Raw genomic sequence first — 25,912 nt, 5'->3', positions numbered from 1 at the left:
TCCAGTCTATTTCCTCACCTGAAATATGTATCAATTAATAGTAATTAATATTAATAGTAACTATAAATAGAAAGGAATAGTAATATCTATCTTAAAGGAGTTGCTGTGAAGATTAAAAAGCTAATCATGTATTTAAAGGTCTTGGCATTGGGTGCTTGGTACATATTAATAATCAAGCTTTCAATAAATCACAGTTGTAGTGATTTTAATTTTTATTGCTCTTATGGAAGGATCAGGAAGAGAAAGAAGATTCAGCAAAGGAGACGGAGAAGTAGGCACCGAAAAGATCTGGGAGAAGGAAACCACAAGCTGGGTGTCATGGAAACAAGGGAAAATAGTATCAAGAAGGAGGGAGATCATGCAAAAGGAGGTCACTCACAGGCTACTTTCTGCTGACAAGATAAAAGTAATTTTCATCTCTTAGCGACTGAGAATGGCGGGAGAAAGTAAGGGGGAAAAATGATAATTTTGAATGAAGGATATCGGACAGCAAATTCTCTAAAAGCCTTCTTTCACTTAACCTCATTAATCAGCCCTTGTCTTCCATGTCTTCCCATTAGAGATAATTCATACTTCTTGAATAAAAGAAAGGCCAGTGTCACACAAAACGAAATAAAAAGTATCAGTTTTGCGTCATTTTGGTGAAATAAAAATTTAGACAGTTTCAAGTCTATACAACAAAGAGGATGGAAAGAGAAGAAAAGGGGATGCATTGCAGAGCAAGTCAAGTTTTCAAAGCAATGATCTTGAACCTTCAAACTAACCCGAGTGAAAAGGAGGGTGGGGCTAGATGTAGCACTTGTTGCTCTTTTTACTCTACCTAGTTTCAGAAAGAAATCATGGCAGCGTAAACTGTGTATCTGAGTAAATCATTCAACAGCATTTATAGAGCAAAATTGAGAAAAGGTGAGCAGGAAGTGGAATGACCTAATCTGGGAGAGATGAGTGGGTAGATCCCCTTCAAGGAAAGATTTAGGGAGGGGTAAGAGCCAGGGAGTGTTGGGGGCTTCTGTGGCTTTGGAAGCCTGAGTGGAGCTGCCTCCTGCCTGGGCATGGGGGAGGGGGGTCCTTTGGCTCTGGAGGGATGGAGGTGGCTACCAGGTGCCAGAGGTGCCCCAGAGGTATGCAAGGAGTGGGCTTCTTGAGCTATTGTGCCTGCCTTGTTCTCAGTTAAAGGGTCAGAGGTAGAGTCTGACCCTAGTCTACTGGCCTTGAGGATTAAGGAGGTGGAGGTTTAAGGCCAACAAGGAATGCCAGAGGGGGAAGGGGAGAGTGGGGATGGGCAGAGTGCCAGATTGCGGAGCCTCTACCCCTCCTCCAAGAGGTGAGTGTGGCTCCAGGGGAGGAGGCGGTGGTATGGTGAGCTTGTCGGGATATGGATGGAGCAGGAACGGGGGCAGGGCTGAAGGGGGTGATTCTGGAAGGAGAAGCATTTCCAAGCAGCTTCTGGGTGTGGCAACCCAGGGAAAGCAGCATTAGGCTTCTGGCAGTGCCTGGCTTCTACTCCCTCAGGGCTTCAATTTGCACCCCTTTGTCCCTATTGAACAGGCCACTGCCTGTTAGTCTGTGCTACCTCTCCCTGAGGTGCCAGCTCCCACTGCTGCACACCCTGTCTTCTCAGCCCAGGGAGCCCCTCTTTCCTTCCTAACCAACTCCCTCAGGTCCTCAGGTCTGCATTTATTTCACCCCACTCCTTGCCTTAAATGAAATCATGCCCCCCACCTTGTCCTGTTCAGGAGGATGGGGATGCCATGCTTACAAGGAACATAGGACCGTCAGGGATGGAGGTCACACATCATCTTTTATCACCCTCCAATCTGAGGTCAAGAGATGAAGCAGGAGCAGGTGCCCCTTCCCAAAATGAACAGGAACCTGGAATACCCATTTTCTACATTTGCCCCCTCCCCTCCATGGTCAGACTTCTCAGGATACATTCAAGAAGAAAACATTGGACCCTCATAATATGCCGAAATTAAAAAAAAAAAAAAGAAAACATTGGGACATTATTAACTAGTGGGTGCAGAGTTTGGCTCTATGACCTAGGGGACAGGTCAGTTGTGGTGGGGACTCATCCGGAGATATACAGTCCGTTTCAGCTTCTCTTTTCCTTTTCTGTAAATGAGGTTGATAACCCCACCATGTGGTATGACCCCCCTTATAGCTTTTATATTTAGTTTTTATTTTTTCTTTAAGAATAACATCACACACAGACATTAAGTTAGGTGCTTATATATATTCATTGACATAGTCCACAAGATATATTGTTTGGTGAAAAAATACACAGTATAGAACAGCACTTATATTTGATCACTTTTATCTATACATAGATATCTATCTGGGTACATAGGTATAGGGAACTATCTGGAAGGACAGTCACCAAAGGGCTGACAATAGTTACAGAAGGGTGGAGAGTTCACGTAATTTGTACTTTAGTTTTTGTATTTTCCTTTATTTTCTGAAGATTTAACAAAAGATACTTTCATAAAAAGAATAAAGTCACCAAAGAAATAGACACACACAGAGAATAGACCCTTAGTGGGCAGAGGAGGGAGCAGGGACAGAGATCAGGCCACCCCCCTCCACTGCTGGTATGCAAGAACTCTTCTTCTCAAAGGAAAACTGCTTTATGGAATAATTCATGCAGTTAGAACCCCACCCCCACCCCATCCCTGTTTTTCCCATGACCAGACTGAATATAGTTAAGGGTTCACTTAGAGCTGGGTCTACCACCTTACTGTGGCTCAGAGAGGTCACTGTGTTCTCCAGGAAGCTCTTTGGACCTCTCTCCTGTATGTGTCAGTTCCTGCAGGGTGATGATCAGATTCTCAAAAACCTGGGCCCTGTTGCTCTCATTGTCACAGGTTTCTTTTGAGTGGCCCTCCTCGCCACAATATGAGCAGCAGGTTGTGTATTTTCGCTTCCTGGCTCTACGCATATCCCCAAGACCACCATTCTTATACCCAGAACCACCACTGGTGGAAGGAGACGGAGCCCCAGAATTGTTGGGGGAATCAATGACTAACACTTGATCCTGAAGTCTGGCTCCACCTGTAAGGGGAAGGGAACCCGGGGGTGGCAGTGGAGGGTCCTGAGTCTCCACCAGGATCACATCTTCATCTGAGTCATCAAGGGTATCATCTATCTCTATTACGTTACAGTTGTAGTCAGCACTGCCGATCTCTATTGGCTGGGCGCCCTGAAATGCTACAGGACTGGCTGCCCTCTCCATTATTGGCTCAGACCTTTTGGCTCGCTTCCGTTTAATAAAAGTGTCATCCCAATCCTCTTCCTCCCTTATCATCCTGATTAACTCTAGGAAATCGGGAAGGTGCTCCTGCTCATTTGCATACATCCTGAGAAGATGCTTAAGCCTGAAGCGCAGGTCCCTACTCAGGTCAGCCCCTAAAAGGAGCTGTTGCAGGCGACTCTGGTTTGCATCTTTCTCAGCAATCATGCCTGCCTGGATAGCATTCTGGAGCTGCACCTCTAAACGGATCACATAAAGGGAGGCTTTCTCGCCTTGCGCCTGCAGGGTGTTAAAGAATTTACCATGGGCAGTCACACTGCATTCAGACTCCCCGAACACCAATTTCATGGCCCTCAAGAAATCTGCCACACTTAAGTTGGGATTGGCCGCCTGAAGCAAACGCATGACCTCCCGGGCAGGGCCCCTAAGGGTTTTCATCAAGCGCTTGAGCTTTTCCTCCTCAGACATATTCCAATCTGGCAGGACCCCATTGACTTGGATCAGCCAGTTTTCAAAGGTTTCCTCCCCCTGGGCTGGCACCACCCGCCCTGAGAACAACTTCATGTTTCTCTCTGCCATGTTGACCATTAAAGGACTGAGACTTCTCCCCAGGGACCTCAACATGGAATGAGCCCAAGGCGGCAAGGGTGCGTTCTGCCTCCGGCTGTTACCCACACGTGCAATGATGCTAGCCATGACTGAGGACGCTAGAGTATCTGAATAAAACAAGATGCTCAGGCTCTTTAGAAAAGCCTAATCTGCATAAATCCCCAAAGCGACGTCCTGGGCTGTGCTTGCCTCGGATTTCAGTAGGAACTGTAAAAAACAAAAACAAAAACAAAACGGTTAATACGGTAGTGGGCTTTGGGGAATCAGTCTGCAGTCGCATTCTCTACCTTCCTGAATACCCTGCAGTGCATTTTGTATCTGCTCACCGCCCTAAACGTACCCTGCAGAAGACTGACAATCACAGCCTTGCAGAGCTAGCAGGTGTCCCTGTGCTAGCAGGGCGTTTTTCAGAGCCACATCCATCCCCTCCTGCCCATACTCCAGGAGGGGGGATCAACTGTTGCTTCTAATTCTAGGTGAACTAATGTTTAGAGCCAATATTGGGCTCTCAAAATAGAGAATCTCACAAAGGCGCCCAGATTTTTGGTAATAAATAAGATCCGCATTAACCTCACGGTCTCAGATGTCAACCACACTCCCACGTCGAAGTTTCCCTAGTTATTTTGCAGATTCTTACACGAGCTCGGGAACTAGCGTTCAGCCTTTATTTCACTTCCAGCCTCTGCAACAGGTGCCCTTCGTGAGAAAACTCGCCTCCAGGGTACGGTCGACCTCTGTCCCCTGGGGTCGCAGATCCCTGTCTTCAGGACCTCAAGGCTGTGGGGCCGCAGAAGGAAGGGAAGGGAAGGGTCAGAAGCAGCGTCATCCATCATCCTGCTACCTTAAACCGCCCCCCCTCCCCCAGCCTCCGTCGTTGCCAGGCGGAAAATTCCCTCTGCCCCCTTCTGGCTATGAGCCAAAGCGCCCCTCATGACATTTCCTTTGGGAAATTGTCGGCCTACCAGCTCTGCAATCAGCCGCACAGAATTCAAGTTCGGATTCGGCTTTGATGACCTGCCCAGGGAGAACGGGGATAGAAGTTGGATATCCTCCCGCTCCCATATTCTCAGGAAGAGATGAGGAGATGCAAAAGGGGTTCAAGACAGACAGCTTGCGATCCCTCCTACCCGCCCCTTGCCACCTTCCTGAAAACGCCCCCCTCCCCAATCCAGGCAAATCCTACCCAGTCGGCAGCACCCAGGGGAACCTCACCTCCTCCCTCAGCGCAGCCGGGCCACAGGAGTGCTCCTTCCCCTGCCTCGCAGCTACCGATTCTCCCGGCCGGGATCCGCCCGGGTGCCGGTGGTGTTTCCCCCTCCCGTGCCCGCGCCCCCTTTCTTTACCTGCGCTGTGCTGCCGGGCAGCGGATGCTCTGGCGTCCACAGCTCTGTTTCGCCTTCCGGTGTCCGCGGCCCTGCAGGGGGAAAGGATGGCCTGCGCCTCCTCGGCCGCTAAGCGACCCGGGGCTGCAGGACCGACCGAGCCGCTTTGCACGACCGCCCAGCGAGGGGTGTCCTAGTCGAGGCAGCGCGGTTCCCAAGGCAGCGGAGGCAGTCCCCGCCCTCCAGTTGGGCCCTCCCAGTGGCCGCGGCTGCTTTTAGCCTCTGCCCATTGAGACAAAAGAGCGTGACGAGCGGGGCGGCGCGGCCAATCAGAGGGGCTCGGGGACGGCCTCCCGCGCAGCCTCCGGCCCTGATGCTAAAGCTGGCAAGAAGGGGGAGCCGGCCGGCGGGGGCTGCGACAGACAGGCGCGGGAGCCAGCGCAGCGTCAAGCGCAGCTGGGACGCACGGACGGGCCCATTTACATTTCACCCGTGAGTTTGCTGTTACCCATCGCTTCCCTTCTTCCTATCCTCTTCCGCCTCGGCTCTCCTCTGCTCCTTGAGACCGGATGCCTTAAACACGAGGTGGGACAGAAACCATGTGAACAATGAGAGTTCTTCACCTTTGTATAGGGGGAAGGGGGAAAACAGCATTTACTGAGCGCTTTCTGTGTGCAGATGCTCTTGCACGGACATCTCATTTATTCTTCTCAGCAGCCTTGTGAAGGAGGTAGCAATGTGCCCATTCAACAGAGAAAAGACTTAAGGCCCCGGGGCAGCACAGTTAGGAAATGCAGAGCTAAGAGCTCACACCCAAGTCAACATGTCTGACTTCAAAGGCTGCCCCTTGCAAAGACTCTATACTGTCAGAATACGTGGAGAAAAGCCAAAGTGGGCATGAGAGGACCAACTTGGGACCATATAGAATTAGTGAGAAAGGACTAGTATCCCCATTTTACAGATGAGGAAACTGAGCCACAGAGGGGTAGGCATCTTGCCCTGTGTCACACAGCAAATAAGTAACAGCGCCCGACTTTGCACCCATCTGTTATTCTGTGGATGCTCTTTGCCCAGCTGCACTGCCTGGAGAGCATTTTTACCTAGGTAGCCTCAGACCAGCTCAATAGCAGTCTGGATGTGATGGTAGTGCTGAGGGAAGAGGTGAGGAGGCAGTGAGGAGAGGGGCGAGGAAAGAGGAAGGCAACCTTTATGATACTCATTGTACAGAAAAGGAAACTGTGGCAATTTTTTTTACACTATTTCTTTTCTTACACTATTTTTTTACACTACAACATGCTGCCTGTTTATAAAAATAACATGATTTCTACAGCCCTTTATGATGCCAAAGGAGACAAGACTCGGAAATGTGAAATTGATTTGCCTAAAATTACAAGGTGAAGTCAAAATTTGCACCAAGTCTCTGAATCCAGAACCCATGCTATTCAGCAACGTATGAGTACAAGGCTAGCTGCCTCAGAATCATTTTGGAGAGCTTGTTAGAAATGCATATTCCTGGGCCCTACCTCTGAGGGATTTTGATGTACTAGGACTAGGAGTGAGGAGTGAGATTTGTATTTTTTTTTTTTTTTACGCAAATACTTTGGAACAGAGATTTGTATTTTTAACCAGCGCTATAGTTGATTCGGAGGTGAGAGAGGTTTGTGAACCACTGTTCCTGACACCACCAAGTCACGCTGACAGTTGTAAGTAAATGGGCCTGCCATTAATGTATCTGTCCACAGCACATCTGTCATGAAATGTAACTCCAGAGCAGAGGTTCCTATGTGGGGTCCTTCCTGAAATTGTAAGCAAAGAATTTGGCCTCTGTATGTTTTCGAGTCTGAGGCTTTGGATTATAGATGTTCAAATGAAGTCTGTCATAACATCTTCCTCCTTTATCTTTTTTGTTTGAGGAAGAAGTGTGAGAAATGAAACACAATTTACCCTAACCCCCAAACCACAGCTCTCTGCCGCAGATATAGCTCTTTCATTTCCTGGCTCAAGGGTAGGTTGCTAGGTTGCCCTTCTGTGAGCTCTTCAGGGGACTTCTCCTTTGCTGGATTTGGCATCACTGGCCCCAGAGAAGGAGAAACTCCATGGAAACGGCATGCAGAGCTGTCCAGAGTGAATGGGCCATGAAGCCAGTGGCTGGAAAACCTGCTCCATTTCCCCTGACTTAGAGAGCAGGTATGACCTCCCTGATATATACGGTGACAGGGGGGTTCCTGTAGGGCTTCTTCTTGACTCCTAATGCTTGGAAGCAAGTGAACAGTCTGATGCCCTTCAGCTGCTGTTGAGTTTGTCTTCAGCCTGCCAGGGTACTTCATTCCCTGGCGCCTTTCTGCCCTCTTAGTTATAGCCCAATACCTAGAGTTCCTTGGGGGTAAACACTCCACGTTTAGAGATGAAGCACCTTCCATCTCAGGATTGTGGCCTCATGGATGGAACAGTGGGGTGGTGGTGGTGGAGGGTAGAGAAGGCAGGTTGCCCACCTCGCACAATCAGGGGTGATGCTGGCAGGAGCTCTTGGGTTTCCTCCAGACTCTTGCTTCTAGTCCCCATACCGTGACATCTTACCCTGGACTCTCACCAGACTCTTGTTCTGTGTTGAGATTGGTTTCATCGCCAAATTAGGTATTTGCCATTGGACTTGGTGTGGGGTGGGATCCAATTGGACCAAGAATATATCTCAGAGCTCTGACAAAAATAATGAAAGGAAATGGATTGTGTAAAGGTGATGGCAGGGCTGGGGGACATTAGAGCAAAGTGAGGGGGCTCTTTGTGTAGAGCTGGGAGGACCATTTGCAAGCTGGCTCCAACTGGATGCAGAACATCTCTTATCTCTGGCCTCATGGGTGGGAGTATGTGACAGTTGATGGTTCTAATGAGACCACATTTTCCAGTTTCAACAAATAAACTTTAAAAGCTTGAAGGTTAGGAGATAAAGCTTTCGGTTGAAACAATAGTCACTGCCTTTGGCTGCCTGCCTCCTCTGTGCTAGGAACTTTCCATCCGTTATCTCATTTAAGGTTCTCAGCAACTCTGTTGAGACAGCCATTGTTACCCCACTTTGCAGACAGGGAAACTGAGTCCCAAAGAGGTTAAGTAACTTGTGTGAGACCTTACAATTTGTAAGTGAAGGCACTGGAACTCCAGCCCAGGGATATCAAGCTCCAAAGCCCATGAAAACTCTTCATTGCTGCCTTTCAAACATGCAGTTTAAAATGCATTCTGCAGATGACCGAGTGCATTAGACGAATGTCAGACTTTAGGACAATTTAGTTGTAATTTACCTTTATTCCTATTATCTCATTTTTTAAAAATGAAATTACTAATATAACTTATGGAGCAGCTTATATACTGGGTACTGTGCTAAGCACTTTATGTACTTTATCCTGTATCTCACGCAACCTTTGTGACAATCATTTTACAGATAAGGATACCAAGGCTCAGAGAGCCGAAGAGACTTGGCTGAAGTCATAAAGGTAGGAAAGTGGCAGAGTGAAATTCAAATCCTGGGCTGCCTGACTCCAGAGCTTATGTGTGTACCCTACAACACACTGCAGTGGGGAAAACAAACGTGGCCTTCATTCTAAACCGGGTCCTCTCTGTCAGCTACAGCTCTATCTTTTTCTCATGGTCTACAGCCACCCCATGCACCACTCACACTTTTAAGCCTCTGTGCCTTGGGCCTCTTCCTCAGGCTTGAACACCTGCCCTCACTCCTCCACTTAACAAGAGCTTACTTAGTATTTAAGGATTGAGTCATATGTCCCTCATTAGAGAAATTTCTTTGTCCCAAGTGGAACAAATTTGCTCTTGTCTTTCTGCTTCAAGCTTGACTAGTGCACCCTTTGTCTTCCAGTATAGTTCAGCCCATTGTTGACTTGTCTCCCTCTCTAGATTCCCAAACCCTTGAGGGCAGGCACCAAGTTCTGTTCACCTCTAGCTCCATGGTGATTTACCCACAGTGATTTAGTAGATGATCAATACATAGCTGTAAGGTGACCAAAGGACTGGCTGAGAGATGCCCCAGATGAACAGACCGATGTGGGGCTCCATCCTGGGGTGGTCACACTGAGTACCCATCTGGACTAGACTGGCCAGGGAACTGGAATCCCCTGGGCTCATTTTACTAGGCTGTAAACATAGGAGGCAGACCATAGGGTACTGATGATAACCACTCAAGGCCAACTCCAGGTCCATTTTGTGGCCTCTACTTTGAAATTCATGTTAAAGGGCGAGGCTCTCCTAGATCTTTTGTGTTGCACCTTTGCATTCATGGAAGAAAGATCTTCCCTGCCTCTCATGGGAACACAGAATTTGTTCCAACGTGCCACTTCATCTGGTTCTGGCTGGCTTGAGAGTGATGCTCTGTGGAGACAGATGGTGAGGTCAGGAAGGATCTTTTTTTTGTGTGTGTGTGATAATATCATTGAGGCCACCATGTTCTGGATTCTCAACCACTTTATCTCATTTTATATTATAAATCTTTGCAACAACCTTTCGAGGCAGGTCTTAATGTCCCTGTTCTACCAATATGTAGCAATATGCATTCTGAGACTGAATAAAGTTAATTGTTTTGCCCAAGGTCACACAACTAAGTGGTAGAGGCAGAATTCAGTCTCAGGTCGGTCTGTCCCCAAAGCCTGATATCTTAATGGAAAAATACATGGGAGGAAAATGGACTCCCTCACATAAAATGGAAAGAATTGGATTTATAAAATGATGAATTAGATATTTAAGGGAAGGTATTTCTAAATTATTGTTCACTTTAAATCCTCCAAAATGATTTTTTAAATTGGAAGAAGGAATTAGGGATAGAAAAGTACAATTTCTCTATCAACTATTAGCCCGAATTCCCCCTCTGACATTAGACAGTATAGGGATGCCTACACAGCATTTTGCCTTCTCTGCTTATTTTATAGCTGAGGTAGATGAAGCTCCAAGATGTCAGTGAATTCCTAAAGGTCACATAGAAAATTGATAACAAAATGGTTGCTTCAAATGCTGGTCTGTCAAATCCTTGTCCAGTTTTCTTTCTGCTAAATCTGCCTGCCTTATGGAGTTCACACACACATTTATAAAAAGGTGGGGGCCGGGAGTGCTGGCTCATGCCTGTAATCCTAGCACTCTGAAAGGCCGAGGTGGGAGGATCAGGTCAGGAGTTTGAGACCAGCCTGAGCAAGAGTGAAACCCCGTCTCTACTAAAAACAGAAAGAAATTAGCTGGACAACTAAAAATGTATATGTAAAAAATTAGCCGGGCATGGTGGCACATGCTTGTAGTCCCAGCTACTTGGGAGGTTGAGGCAGGAGGATCGCTTGAGCCCAGGAGTTTGAGGTTGCTGTGAGCTAGGCTGATGCCATGGCACTCCAGCCTGGGCAACAGAGTGAGACTTTGTCTTAAAAAAAAGAAAAAAGGTGAGGAGGAAGTGGAACATTATTGGACTCTGAGGTAGAAGAGGGGACAAATCTCCTCTGTCCTTATTTAGGTGCAGGTAAGATTTGGGGGAAAATGCCCTTGGGAGGAGAGCTGAGGAGTGTTGGGGCCCCTGTGCATTTGGGGCCTGAGTGGAGCTGCCTCCTGCCCAGGTTTGGGGCCACTGCCTGCTAGCCTAATTGGAGTCCCAACAGCGCCCCCCCCCTCCACATAGCACAGGGTTCTGTGTGAAACCTGTGGGGCTACAATTCCTACCAGGCTTCCTGTCTGTCCCTGCCAATGTAGATGTGCGTCCTACAGCCTGGCCGTCAGCCCCTCCCCTCCTCTCCCCTTCTCCCCCTCCTTCTTTTTGCTACCCACACAACTCTGTCTTTCCTCTCCCGGATGCAGCAGGTCCCGCTGCTGCACCCCCTGTCTTCTCAGGCCAGAGAGCCCCTATTTCCTTCCCGACAAACTCCCTCAGGTCCTCAGGTCTGTATTGAGCATTTATTTCTCCCATCCAAGTACTAACCAGGCCCGACCCTGCTTAGCTTCTGAGATCAGACGAGATCGGGCGCGATCAGGGTGGTGTGGCCGTAGACTGAGCATTTATTTCTTTTTGATTCCAAAGTTCCTTCCTGTGTCTTGGCTCCCAAGTTGCTTCTCATACTACCCCACCTGCTTCCTGGCCTTTTTGGGATAGGAGCAATAGTCCGGAGTCCTCGCGCTGCCTATTCTTTCTAGAATGATGGTTTTAAACCAGCAGCTTTGCCTCCCAGAGGACGTCTGGCAATGTCTCGATATTTTTAGTCGTCACACTGGGTAGTTCACAACTGGTGCTACTGGCATGCAGTAAGTAGAAGCCAGGAAGCTGCTAAACATTCTACAATACACAGGATAGGCATCAACAAGAAAGAATTATGCTGCCCAAAATGTAAAAGTGCCGAGGTTGAGAAAGCCTGCTCTATTATATAGCTACAGGTCTACAAAGTTAGGCTTGGAAATTTCCAGGTGCTGAGCCTTTTGGCATTGAACTTCCAGGAGCAGCCGCTTTTTCCTTTCCTCACTTGGGGGAGGGGGTGGGGCGTTGCCATGAAACGGCTACAACTGGGGCAGGAATCTACTGAGAGAAAGGCAGGGGAGATTTCCCCCCTCCCCAAATTTACTACCAACTTTTAGAGAAAGTATCACACTTCAACTATGGGATGCCTTTCTGCCTCTACAAGATAGTGCCACTTTGGGTTTTTTTTTGGAAAGGGAATAGCAACTTATAATTCTAGTGGTTTGTGCAATGCAAAGTTACATGTCGTGAAAGTTGAATACATTAAGTTTTGGAGTCTTCCCCTCCTTGATTTCATGTTCTTCAGTGTAATCCTTCTTTGAATATCGGAATATTTGCTGTGTCAGCAAAATACCGTAGATATGGCTCTGTCCAGAAAAACTAACTGCCTTTGTTTTAAGCTCAGGTTAACAAATTCTCAATTTCTTAGGGGTGTGCTGATTTCTCACAAACTGGCCCCAAGAGTTGCTTGTTTCCTTCTACCTGAGTTTCTTGGGGCCGGTTTCTAACTAACCAATGAAAATGCTTGCCAACAGATTTCAACGGTCAGTCTAACCTCTGTTTTTCCACCATTGCCAGTTTCTTACATCTGCATCCAGTTGTCTTCAGCATGGGGGAGCAGAGCCACTCTTCTGGAAAGGAGATTCAGCACAGGACGCGAGCAGAGGCTCCAGGAAAGAAAGGCTGGCACCCCCAGGCCTATGCCCTTGGGGCCATTTCCAACTTCATGTCTACTTTTCTGACTTTTCCCATCTATAAGGTAGTGTTCCGGCAACAGATCCATGCTGTGGGGATGTCGGAGGCTGTGAGACAGCTTTGGCATGAAGGTCCTCAGTACTTCTACCGGGGCATCTACCCTCCTCTTCTCTCCAAGACATTGCAAGGGACTCTACTGTTTGGGACTTATGATAGCCTGTTGTGCTCTCTCTCCCCTGTTGGGCCACACTCCCTGGGACACCGCTGGGCTGCAGGGCTCATGTCTGGTGTGGTGGAGGCTGTGGCACTCAGCCCCTTTGAAAGGGTGCAAAATGTGCTCCAGGATGGTCGCAAGCAAGCTCGCTTCCCCAGCACCTTCAGCATTCTCAAGGAATTCAACTCTTACGGGCTTTGGGGGAGGCTGTCACTGGGCTACTATCGTGGTTTCTGGCCTGTCCTTGCCAGGAACAGCCTGGGGAGTGCTTTATATTTTTCTTTCAAAGACCCCATCCAGGAGGGCTTGGCAGAGCAAGGCCTGCCCCATTGGGTTCCTGCCTTGGTGTCTGGTAGTGTCAATGGAACAATCACCTGCCTAGTTCTGTATCCTCTGATTGTGCTGGTTGCCAATATGCAGTCCCATATTGGCTGGCAGAGCATGCCAAGCCTGTGGGCCTCTGCCCGGAATGTGTGGGACACTCGAGGCCGAAAGTTGCTCCTAATCTACCGTGGAGGCTCCCTGGTCATCCTAAGGTCCAGCGTGACATGGGGCCTCACTACGGCAATCCATGACTTCCTGCAGAGAAAGTCTCACTCCAGGAAAGAGCTGAAGATTGACTAGCTGCAGGAAGTATGGCCAAGGCATCTTTGTCGTTCTAAACCTTCCCTGGTTCTATATAGCTTACTTCTTTGGCTTGGCTACCTAATACAGCCATTCTTTAGCATCTGTAACCTCATTGCATGGGAGAAGTTCCCAACTACCAGCCTGCTGGGCACAGACAGAGCCCAACAGGATTCTTTAGTCGGAAAGAAAAAGCCACACCAGTCTCTCCACAGCTTCAGTAGCTTCAGAACTAAGAGGCCTTTAAATAACTTGTAACCCAGATTGTCATTCCTTTAAGGAATTCCTTGACAATAAGAAGAAACAAAAAGATGACCTTACTCGGGCACTGTGAGTTTTAGGACCCCTCCAGGTGTCCTCCAGACCAATCTGAGTGGTACTCCAATTTCAAAGACCTATGTTTGACGCTTAAGATGGGGAGTCGATAACATTTCTCAGATGGCTACATCATCATGACATTGTTCACTGCCTCTGCCCACCACTCTCACTTCTCAGGACTGTAGGTCTTAGTTTCAGGGTAACAGCTGTGGCTGGAAATCCTAACTTAGGCTTGCCTCAACTTACCAGGTGGAGATGGAAGTGAGAAGAAGTGTGGTCCCTGGATGAAGAGAATAAAGACTTTGATGGAAGAGATTTAATTACATGCAAAATAGAAACATTTACTATAGGTTGCTTGTTGTTATCTATTGGGACATTTTTGATAGCAAGGTGATAAGATTGCCTGGAAACCACTTGAGTTTCCCTAAGAAATCTGGAAATGAAGTGACCATATCTCTTCACAAATAATTGCATATTTTATTGATGTAGATAAATATAGTTACTGTGATATGAAGATAAGAAATCTTAGCCTGTCATTCAAAATACGGTCCTTATATAACTGTCAATATACCATGCACACTTACATAGAGCCCGTACACCAGCCTAAATGAACTATTCGTTCTCTCTGCAAACATGCCATGAACTTTCCCATGGCCATTCTTAGGCCCACACTATTCTCTCCACCGGCAGTGTTCCTTCTTTCTCCACGTGCCAGTTTGCCAGAATCCTTCCATTTCCTCAAATCCCAGCTCAGATGCCACCTTTTCTATGGAGCCTCTTCTGATTTCCCTAGCTGAATGTGACATTCGTCTCTTGTGATAACCCCTTTTCAATGGCATGGGACTGTCTCCATTATGTCACTGATCTCATGTGGCCCTGTGTTCTTGTGTTCTTAATACCTCCTACTGGACTGTAAAACTTCTTGAAAGCAGGGATTCTTGTATGCATTTTTAAATCCTCCATTGTGCCTAGGTGCTCAATAATGTTGGCTGAATTACTGAATTGATTATCAAGCTGTGATATGGTCTATATCCTCAGGGTGCTGTCCCTTATACGTGAAGATAATATTATTGACTCACTTTAAGCAAGACACATGCCTTTGGCGTGTGCTTTTGTTTTCTTTTAATAGTTGATTTAGTTTTGTGCTAATAATGATAATGATGCTGCTGATTATAATAATAACAATAATAAAAATTACTTTTAATTGGAACATTTGACGAGTTTGTGTCATTGATGGCATATTCGCTACGAGCACCACTTTAGGAACTGAAATGTCACAAACGGAATCACATTGCATAACTGTTTGTTTCAACTCTGGAATGTTGAGGATTTCCAATATGACATGTGTTATAGTTTTCCCCTTATAGATGACATTATGATAATGCCCTCCACTTGCACCTCCTTACTGAACCAAATCTGTCCTTTATTTGTCATGCCTGATTGTAGATCTAGCAGTGATGATTCCTCACTATATGCCACAGAAATTAAAGATACAGTTGTTGGAAATATGATATCAGAAAGTGTTTGCCACCTAGGTCAACAGAAAATGGCTGGTCTGGAAGATCTGGAAGATGAGTTTCTGTATCTGCAGATCTGGATGGGTTGCGACAGTCTACTACTTGTGGATTGAAGGAAGTAAAACTCGGAGAGCAGAAGGAAAGGGAAAACAGAACAGCAGCCAGTTATATTTAAAAACTAACTCTCAGAAGGAAAAAATATTATAAACCTAGGTTATGGCTTTGGTTGTTAAGCTGAAAATAAGGGGATAAACTACCATCACTCCCTCATTTTTATCCGAGAGATGCATTCAATTTCCACTTACATCACAGTCTCAGTCATGTCCCTTTCTTCATTTTAACTACTTATTTAAAACTAATTTCAAACCTATAGAAATGTTGCAAGCATAGATAAAACATAAAGAACACCCACATACCTTTACCCCAATTCACCTATTATGATATTAACATTTACACCATTTGCTTCATTATTTACATGTGCATTCTCTGTCTATAGACACACATGCGTTTTTTTTCCTGAACTCTCTGAGAGTTACATACATCAATTTTCAATATTACTGGATTTAATATTTGTAGATCCAAATTCTTTAAGAAAGACTGTGTTCTGTCTCTGTGACAATGGTACAGTTATTCCAGAATATTATAACCTGAAAACTCACATGATATTGTGAAATGTATGTATATTTGGTCTTTGACCCTGTTTCCTGGTATACAACTCCTAAAATCCTTACAATCTCCAAAGTGGTATCTTTTCGTATGCTAATGATTCATAGGTGGCTGGCAAACCCTAGGAAGCTTCAGGACAAGGTCTGGTCACTGGAAAGATCAAGGCACAATTAGTGGGTTGGGACTTTCAGCCCCTCCACCCTCCATCTCAAGGGAAGGGGACAAGGATGAAGGTAAAGATCACCAACAGCCAGTGATTCAATCAGTTATGCCTACATAATGAAAACCCAAAGGGACTGGGTTCTGGGAGCTTCTGGATAGCTGAAAATGTGGAGGTTCCTGGAGGGTGGCACACCCAGGCAAGGCATGAAAACTCTGTGCTTTTTCTTACATGCCTTGCCCTATGCATCTCTTCATCTGTATCCTTTGTAATATCCTTTATAATAAACTTGTAAAAGTAAATGTTTCCCTGAGTTCTAGCCCTGTGAGCCACTCTAGCCAATTAACTGAACCCAAAGAGGGGATCATGGAAACCCCCAATTTATAGCCAGTCATTCTGAAGTATAGGTGACAAGCTACTACTTGCTATTGGCAACTGAAGTAAGGGGCAGTCATATGGGACTGAGACCTCAACCTGTGGGATCTGATGTCATCTCCAGGTAGATAGTGTCAGAATTGAAATGGAGGACACTCAGCTGGTGTCTGCTGCAGAATTGACTGCTTCCTTGGTGTGTGGGGAAAACCCCACACATTTGGTCACAGAAGTCTTCTGTGTTGATGGTTGGGGTGTGAGAGCAGAGGAAAAACAGTTTGTGTTTTTTCCTCTCAGAGCATATTTTAAAGCGAAATGGCTGGTAATTGTTTAAATTTACCATATTCAGCTTTATAAAAACTTTAAATTTACATTATGTATGAAACTTGAAGCTATGCATTTATAAATAAACATGGATTTATAATGATAACATGTTATAATTTAAATAATTTATTTTTACAAATTGGTTCATATAAAAACCTAGACAATATTGTAAAATTATATAGACCTCTCAACTTTTTCCATTTAAATCTTCTGCGTAAAGTTTAAGAGTGTCTTAGTTTTCTAGGAATTTTAAATGTCAATATTTATATTTTTCTTTGTGATGCTAATGTGGTTATATTTTCTGATGTTTAAAAAATTACTGTTAGCAGTTATGATCAATAAAATAAGGAGATAAATACCTAGATCTGTTTAAAGACTTATAAAATGTAGAATTGAACACTAAAGCTACTTGGTATATAGAAAGTTGAAAGAAAAAGAATAAAAAGCCATTACACAATCTCTGCGTGCATGCTATGTATATATTTGACTAAATATAAACTACATCAGCTTTACTAAAGCTCAAGGTGAAATATTAAAGAACTCATATTTTATGACAATTATCATAATGATATGGTTATTAAGACTTAATTTTGCTTTTAAACTTTATTTTTAAGCATTAAATAGCAATACAATTTAACTGTTTGGGACAACTACATATAATATAGTATAGTAAAGTTAATAAATAATGTTGTATATGAGAGAAAAAGTATAATAAGTATGGACAAAAGTGAAAAGGTTTTATAAAAGAATAAGATAAAAAATAGTTTATTTCCCTATTCTGTTCCCTCTCCAATGTCTCTGTTTCTTTCATACCATCTTCCTTTCTTCAAAACTTTTAACACCCCCTTCATTTCTAACTAGTGACCTTGCTTTCTATTTCATTAAAAAAAGAGGAGAGAACTTCCAGTTAAAAGAACATTTATGAAGCTATCACCCATTAATAAGCACCTAGGATAAGAAAGAGAACCCCTTAAGGCCTTCCATCCTAGAGGTGGCCCCCATCATGTCTTTTGTGATAATCATCTCTTTGCCTTTATTTATATGTTTTATCTTTCTCATAAGCATCCTTAAACAACAGCTTTGTTTTACAGATGTTTGAACTTTATATACTTTATAAACTTGGAATTACGACTGTCTTCTTCCACTCCACATTGTCTGCGAGGTTCATCCATGTTGTTGCAGATAGTTGTAGTTGGTTCATTTTTATTGTTGTACAGTTTATACCACTGTAGGAATATGTCACAATTTACCCATGATAATTTTGAAGGACATGCCAGTTATTTCCAGTCTTTTAATTCATTTTATTGCTACATAATAATTGTACATATTTATGGGGTACATGTGATATTTTCATATATGTGTACAGTGTGTAATGATCAAATCAGGGTAATTGGGATATCTATCACCTCAAACATTTATCATTTCTTTGTGTTGAGAACATTCCAAATCTTCTAGCTGTTTTGAAATATAGAATAAATTGATAACTGTAGTCACCCTACTGTGCTATCAAGCATGAGAACTTACTCCTTCCCTCTAACTGTATTTTTGTACCCATTAACCATCTCTCTTCACTCTCTCTTCCCCTGTCCCCTTCACAGCCTCTGGTAACCATAGTTCTACTCTGTCCCTCCATGAGATCAACTTTTTTAGCTCCCATATGAGTGAGAACATGTGATATTTGTCTTTCTGTGCCTGGCTAACTTCACTTAATATAATGACCTCCAATTCCATCAATGTTGCTGCAAATTACAGGATTTCATTCTTTTTTATGGCCGAATGCTATTCCATTGTGTATATATACCACATTTTCTTTATCTGTTCATCTGTGTTTTTTTTTTGAGACAGAGTCTCACTTTGTTGCCCAGACTAGAGTGAGTGCTGTGGTGTCAGCCTAGCTCACAGCAACCTCAAACTCCTGGGCTCAAGCAATCCCACTGTCTCAGCCTCCCGAGTAGCTGGGACTACAGGCATGCGCCACCATGCCCGGCTAATTTTTTGTATATGTATTTTTAGTTGGTCAATTAATTTCTTTCTGTTTTTAGTAGAGACGGGGTCTCACTCAGGCTGGTTTCGAACTTCCGACCTTGAGCAATCCGCCGGCCTTGGCTTCCCAGAGTGCTAGGATTATAGGCGTGAGCCACCACGCCCAGTCTCTGTTCATCTGTTGATGGACACTTAGGTTGATTCTATATCTTGGCTATTGAAAATAGTGAGTGCTGCAATTAACATGGGAGTGCAGATATCTCTTTGATATACTGGTTTACTTTCTTTTGGGTATATACTCAGTAGTGGGATTGATGGATCATATGGTAGTTCTATTTTTGATTTTTTGAGGAACATCCATACTGTTGTCCATAGTGGCTGTACTAATTTACATTCTTGCCAACAGTGTATGAGAGTTGTCCCTTCTCTGCATCCTGGCCAGCATCTATTATTTTTTTGTCTTTTTGATAATGACCATTTTATCGGGGTGAGATTATCTTCACTTTTTGGCTTCTTGGTAGTGTGAGTAAACACTTGTGTCTTTAGAGTATTTACCTAAGAATGGAATAACTAACTGGTTTATGGAGTATGAAAGCCTTCAACTTAACTAGGTGTGTTTAAACACCCTTAATAGCTGTGTTCAACAGTTCTCATTACTCCACCTGCTGGCCCAAACTCGGTATTATCAGACTTCTTAATTTTTGCCTGTATAGTTTAGTGGGTATAAATGGCATTTCATAATTTGATTTTCCTGATTACTAATAATGTTGAACATCTTTTCATATGCCTATTGAATATTAGAATTTCATCTTTTGTGAAGTATTTATTCAAGACATTTGCCAATTTTTTTCTGTTGTGTGCCTTTTTCAAATTAATTTGTTTTAACTTTAGTACTTTGTCCTTTATATGTTTTGCATATATCTTTCCCCATGTTGTCAGCTATTTTATTGTTTCTTTTGATAAACAGAAGTTGTAATTATTATATGGTCAAAGTCATAAATCCTTTTTCTTTTTTTTTTAATAAATCCTTTTTCTTTATAGTAAGTGCTTTTTGTTTCTATTCAAAGAAATCCTTTTCTACCTCAACATCATGAAGATATTCCCCTATATTAACACTAAAATTTTTGTAGTTTTGCCCTTCACATTAAGATTTTGAATATAATTGGAATTATTTTTTGTGTAGAATGTGAGAATAGAGGTCCAATTTCATTTTTTCTTTATAAATAGCCAATTGCCCCACTATTATTTGTTGAAAAGTCTTTCCTTCCCCCACTCATTTATATTTTAATGCCTACTCTATCAAATATCAAGTGTTTACATATTCTTGGGACTATTTATGGCCTGCCTGTTCTATTCCACTGGTCTATTGGTCTAACCTTGTGCCAATACAGCATCGCTTTATTACTGTAACAGTAATAATAAGAAATAAATTCTGATATATCACAGGGAAAGTCTTTCCACCACGTTCTTGTTCCTTTAGAGTTTATCAACTATTCTTATCAGTATCTACAAAAATAGATGCTGAGATTTTACTTTTCACAAAAATTATTGTTGAGATTTTCATCTCAGCGAAAGTAACTGCTGAGTTTTAATGTAAACAAAAATAATGGTTGAGATTCTAATTTTAATGTTTCTCAAAGGTTCACAGTATTCTTCATAGTGTTCAATATATCTTTTGTTGGATTTGTATTAGGTGCTTAATTTAAAAAAATTACTAACAGTAAAGAAGATTCTCATGAATGGAATTATAATGAGTTTCTTATAGGTAATGTTTTTCTCTTTTGTTTTTGGAGAAACTATATAACGACTAAGAAATCAGTTTATATGTGTTGATCCCTCATGTTGACATATTCAATATAGTATATACTAATTAATGTCATACACTATTATCTATAAATGTACCTGTAACTCATTATGTTTTCAAAAAGTAAACAACAAACCTTAAATAAATTATTATGGTAATGGAGATGGAGTACAAAGAAGCTCAAGATATCTGAATACAACTGCCTACTTGACATTTTAACTAAGACACAGGTATTCCAAACTTAATATGTCAAAGATAGAACTCTTTACCCCTCTACCAACTTGTCCCTAGTCTTTCCACTTCCATCATTTTCTTGTACTTCCATCACAAAGCATCCTAACATATGGGAAACTTGACTCATTCACTGCTTTATTTCCAGTGCCCAGACTGTCTCACACATAAGAAGTGCTTAATAAATATTTGTAGAATGAATGAATGAGTGGACCCTGCCCTCCCAACGTTTGATTAAAAATAAAGACTTCCATCCTTCAATTTTTATTATTAGACCCACAGCCTTTGTTCAGTCCCTTTTTATTTTATACATCAACAATTGTCACAACTCTTTTTAGTGGATCTCCTTACCACCTTCCAAAGTGAATAGCTTACAGAATCAAACCCAAAGCACTTAGCATGACATTCAAGGTTCTCCATGATCTGAAACCAGTCTACCTTTTCCACCTCATTTTTCCATACTTAAACATCCCGAATCTCAATGTTCCAAACATACAAGACTACTGGGTATTTCCTGAGTGTACCCTATACTAATGGGTCCTTCCTGAGTGTACCCTATACTGCCCTTTGTTCTTATTTTCCCCTCTTCCTGGAATTCCAGTGCTCTCTTTTCCTCCTTCGTCAAATGCTGTCCATTTTTAAGATACAATTCAAATGTTATCTCCTCTCTGCAGGCTTCTCTGACTTTCCCAGATAGAATTAGGTTTCCCTCTTTTCTACTTTCCCCCAGTACTTATTAACCTCGATGTAGCACTTACAATCACAAACATCAGAGGATCATGATGTTAGACTTGGAAAAGTTTTGGTAATCACATGGTTTGACTTCTTCATGCTATGGAGGGCCAGAGCCACAATCCAGGTCTTTTATTCTGCCTTGCCTATGATTATTTGTGTACATATTTTTTAATCCTTTACCTTGCATGTCACTGGGAATAGATAGGGTCCTATTCATCTTTCTGTTCTCCATGATACCTAATACAATCTATTAAACATATAGGATATACAATAAATGTGTTTTAATGGACTTGACAATCACAGGGATGAATAAAGTGGAGGTACCATTCATAATAGTATTTATTGAGTGCATGTTCTGTACCAGGTACTATGCCAAAGCTTTATAAGAATGACCTAATTTATCACACAATCCTATGAGATAAACCCCATTTCTATCTGGTATTTACCCAAGATTTCATAACCAGTAAGTTGTAGAACTTGGACCAGAATCCAAATTTGTCTGGCTCCATATCTTTTGCTCTTAATCATTGTGCTATAATGCAAAACAACAAGGTGGAAACTCAACCAGTATGAGTTTGGAAGATGGTTGATGGATGAATTTGGCATGAAAGGCTAACTTTTATTTTCTGGAGGACATAGCAGCTGGGTTTGGGAAGGTAGCTTGCGGCTAAATTACTGGAGGCTCTGAATGCGAGGCATTGTATGAGAATCCCCCTCCCTTCCCCAGCTGTACATCTGTACCAGCCTAGATCATCTTCTGAGGCCCAACTCAAACAGTATTTATTGTATGAGGACTTCCAGAATCCTCCAAGCCACAATGAATTGCCCCTACTTCCATAGTACTTTGTTCATATCTCTGCTATAATGCATAATATTACTTTCTTAATGATACTATTTTGTGGATATGTCTGTATTCACATTTTTAAAAAATCTTGATAACAGGTACCCTATCTTATTTATGGTTTTATACCTCTCATTACTTATTTAGCAACTGATAATAGTAGATGCTTGTCTTAGTCAGTTTTGTGTTGCTACAACCAAATACCCGAGACTGGGCATTCATATTTCATAAAGAAAAGAGGTTTATTTAGCTCACGGTTCTGCAAGCTGGGACGTTCAAGATTGGGTAGTCACATCTGGCAGCTTCTGGTAAGGGCCTTGTTCTGGATCAAAACATAGTTGAGAAATGGAAGGGAAACCAGGTGATGTGAAGAGGGAAAAACATGAGAGGCAATGCCACTTTATAACAACATGCTCCTGTGGGGAGGGCAGGGCTGCTAGGAGATTAGCTACTTCTCTCCGTGAAGCTAGGTCCCTTAGATATGGGTCACGACAGAGGATAAGAAAATTGATAGGAAATAGAATAAAAGAATACACAGTGACTAAAGTATAGTTTATAGTTTTATATAAGAAGATCAGATAACAGCGGAGGTACTCAGGAGTCTAGACCACATTTCCATAAGTGGTCCAGTCACATAGGTTTTTATAATCACAGATATCAACTACCAGTTGCCATAGTGACACATTTACATATCAGATAGTGCGGTTGCTATGGGAACAGGATTCCACAGGTACTGGGTTAGGGTCAAAAGTCCTCTCAAAGGGCTTGTAACAAATTCTAATCTAACTAGGTGAACAACAGGTACAAAGTCCTTCAGGGGCTAACTTCTAAGTTCTAAGAGATAGTTATCAATTAACAGGAATAACAAAGAGGTATTGAGGCTCTATATTTCTTTGATCTAGTTATTGTGAACTTAAGGCAGACAGTCAGGAGAGAGCAAGAAGCCCATCTCTACATAACAAATTGTTCATAACCAATGTGTCTCTGGGCAAAGGGCACTCATTGTCTTGGGCTCCCATTCTGTGAGCCAGATATTTACCTGTCTTGTCTTTCAAAAACAGGAAGACCTCACAGATTCTGAGATAACCCGGAAGGCTTCCTGGAATACATCCCTACCAGAGCTTTGAAAGCTCTCCCAAGGTGAGGCAGCCTTTGATAAGCAAACTAATGAGTTCATATATTCTTTCAGGGCAAAACCCTACAAACTCCTGTTTCTGTCTTTAACATAGCAATATTGGGTGATGCAATAAAATAATGATCTTATGAGATACATCTCATTAATTCCTCAATCATATTTCTCAACAGTGCTCCCTCTGTTACTAAGCCAGTCCATGGAGAGTGAGAACTCACTCACTTCCTTGAGACTGCCTTAATTCCTTCATGAGGGCATTAAAGGTCCCACTACCTCTCAACACCATTACATTGGGAAACAAGCCTTGACATGAGTTTTGGTAGGGACAAATCATATTCCAACCATAGCAATGCTCAATAAAAGTTAGTTGAATTAAATGTTTCATTGGAAGAAGACAGACATGAAAAAGGTACGGTTTCTGCTCTTAAGAGAAGCCAACAGTCTATTGAGGGAAACAATATATTCTTCCATACTAGTGACATGTAAAAAGCATGTGGAATTCAACAACCAATTAGAAAGTGCAAAAGAAAAAAATAGCCCAGTCACAATAGTCCTCAAATCTATAAGGCAGCTAGGAAGATATCTTACAAAGATGTACAAACCATTATGCAGAAAAATGTAAAATTTTACTACAGGAATTTTTTTAAATTTCTGAAATTGGAGAAGTATACTTACCAAGAACTACCCAGGGTCTGGAATATTTTATTTTACTGCATTTACAAGCTAACACATTAACCTGCCACATATAGTTTCATGAATTATGTCAGAAGACATGCAAATCTTGGGTGAGAGATAAAAATAAAATGTAAACAATAAAAATAAAATAATATTATATAAAAAATAAAATTTTTTGTACAAAATAAAGTCTAGATTCTTTATTATTCAAAGCAAAAGCAGTAGCTGGAGCTTCATGTTGGTTTGTATTTGTTCACAATGCACCCCCAAGTACCACAAGGGCAATGCAAAGGACCAATGATGGATGGCTGCATAGTGCATTGCATTATAGGAAGGGAACAATAAGTTTGGAGGTTCCACTGCTTTTATAGAAAATAGAAGCAAGCCTGCTCTTTGTGTGGCAATGTCGCCTCATCTGTTTGGGTTGCTTGCTGCAAATGAGACCCAGAGTTTGGCCAAGGTAAAGAGTCATCAGTGCCTTACATTTTTTGCATGCTCAGCAAGAACATGTAGGGATGCTCAGGCACCATGGTGGGTTGTCTTTTTCAACAATACTCCATTTGCATATGGGAGGACATTATGTCAGTAAGTTGGCAATACTTTTCCAATGAATCCATAAATCCAATACTATTCCAATCAAAATATTAACAGGCTCTTTTTTGGTGAAATTGGAAAAGTTGATTATAAAACTTGAAAATGTATATTGGGAGACTGGCATATGAAAGATGTAGTCTTGCAAAGAAGTGAAGAAAGGATGAATATAATTTAATAAATGTGATTGGGACAGTTGGTTTCCCTTATGAAAAAAAATCTAGATCCATGCCTTATACAAAATAAAGTCTAGATGTATAGAAAACTAAAATATATGACCAAAATTTTAAAACCAATCAAAAATCATAATGTCCTAGGAGTAGAGAAGAATTTCCTGAACAAAACTGAAAAATACAAGTTTTGCAAGAAAAGACTGATATATTTGATTTCACAAGCATTGTATAATAACAGACATGAGAAATAAAATTAAAAGACAAGCAATGATTGGCACAAACTTTTTGGAAAACTAGCGGACTGTATATACTAAAGCTGAACACATGCATTCCTCATGCTCAGCAACTCCACTCCTTGGTATATACCCAAGAAAAATGCATATGCGTATCTACGAAAGACATGTATGAATATGCTCATAACAGCACTATTTGTAACAGCTCCAAACTGGAAAAACACCCAAATGTCCATCAACAGTAGAATGAATTAATAAATTGTGGTATATTCATACATTGAAATACAGTACATAAAGAAGAATAAACTAACTACAAATACACGACAACATGGATGAATCTCACAAACTTAATGTTGAGCAAAAGAAGCCAGACACAGAATAGTATTTACTGAAAGATTCCATTTATTTAAATTGCAAAAGAGGCAAAATAATAATAATGAGAATGGTTATCATCCTTGGGCATAGCGACTGAGAGGGGGCACAAGAGAGGCTTCTGGGGTGGGGGGCTGGACATGTTCTGTGTCTTGATCTGGGGGCTGGTTACAAGGGTGCTTTCACTTGTGAACATTAATCAAGGTGTAACCCTAAGATATATATATATATATATATATGTATATATATATATATATAAACATTTTGAAAACCTGCCTAATAGGATACTTCTTATATAATATAGTTCTCACCAGTTGAGTTGCATGCATACCAAAGATCAAAGGTCATTTTTTCCTCAAATTTATTCCAGTTACATTTCTTATAAACCAACATAGTATGAATGCAAAAAAAAAAAATAAAAAAGATTAGCAATAGGTTCAGATAAACTTTTTGCCATATATATTACTTGACCAATAAGAATATGGAATATGTAAAGAACCCATAAGAAACAATACTAAAAAGACAAACAACTTAAAGGAAAAATGAGTAAATGATATGAAAAGCTACTTCACAGAAGAGGAAATATTTATGA

The 25,912-nt window shown here is 42.3% G+C and overlaps 2 protein-coding genes across 3 annotated transcripts; one reads left to right on the top strand and one right to left on the bottom strand.

Moving 5' to 3' along the window:
* Window positions 1–2,202: 2,202 nt before the first annotated feature.
* ZCCHC18 (zinc finger CCHC-type containing 18) lies at window positions 2,203–5,484 on the bottom strand. Of its 2 annotated transcripts, none has more exons than XM_012787194.3 (4): window positions 5,200–5,484; window positions 4,819–4,870; window positions 4,427–4,633; window positions 2,203–4,063 (listed from the first exon to the last, which is right to left on the bottom strand). In XM_012787194.3, exon 4 carries the CDS (start codon window positions 3,941–3,943, stop codon window positions 2,732–2,734), a length of 1,212 nt encoding a protein of 403 aa, XP_012642648.1. In that variant the 5' UTR covers window positions 3,944–4,063; window positions 4,427–4,633; window positions 4,819–4,870; window positions 5,200–5,484; the 3' UTR covers window positions 2,203–2,731. The 2 variants fall into 2 exon arrangements, with proteins under 2 accessions (XP_012642648.1, XP_012642647.1); XM_012787193.3 differs by having other exon boundaries at window positions 4,494–4,633; window positions 5,200–5,483.
* Window positions 5,485–5,564: 80 nt separating this feature from the next.
* On the top strand, window positions 5,565–14,683 carry SLC25A53 (solute carrier family 25 member 53). The gene is made up of 3 exons (XM_012787196.2): window positions 5,565–5,670; window positions 8,612–8,663; window positions 12,239–14,683. The coding sequence occupies exon 3, from the start codon at window positions 12,270–12,272 to the stop codon at window positions 13,191–13,193; it is 924 nt and encodes a 307-aa protein (XP_012642650.1). The 5' UTR covers window positions 5,565–5,670; window positions 8,612–8,663; window positions 12,239–12,269; the 3' UTR covers window positions 13,194–14,683.
* The last annotated feature ends 11,229 nt before the right edge of the window (window positions 14,684–25,912 follow it).

This window comes from Microcebus murinus, chromosome X (genome assembly GCF_040939455.1).
Source record: "Microcebus murinus isolate Inina chromosome X, M.murinus_Inina_mat1.0, whole genome shotgun sequence".
NCBI lineage: Eukaryota > Metazoa > Chordata > Mammalia > Primates > Cheirogaleidae > Microcebus > Microcebus murinus.
The sequence above is the reverse complement of the archived record's forward strand: the minus strand, read 5'-3'. Positions and strand labels throughout refer to the sequence as shown.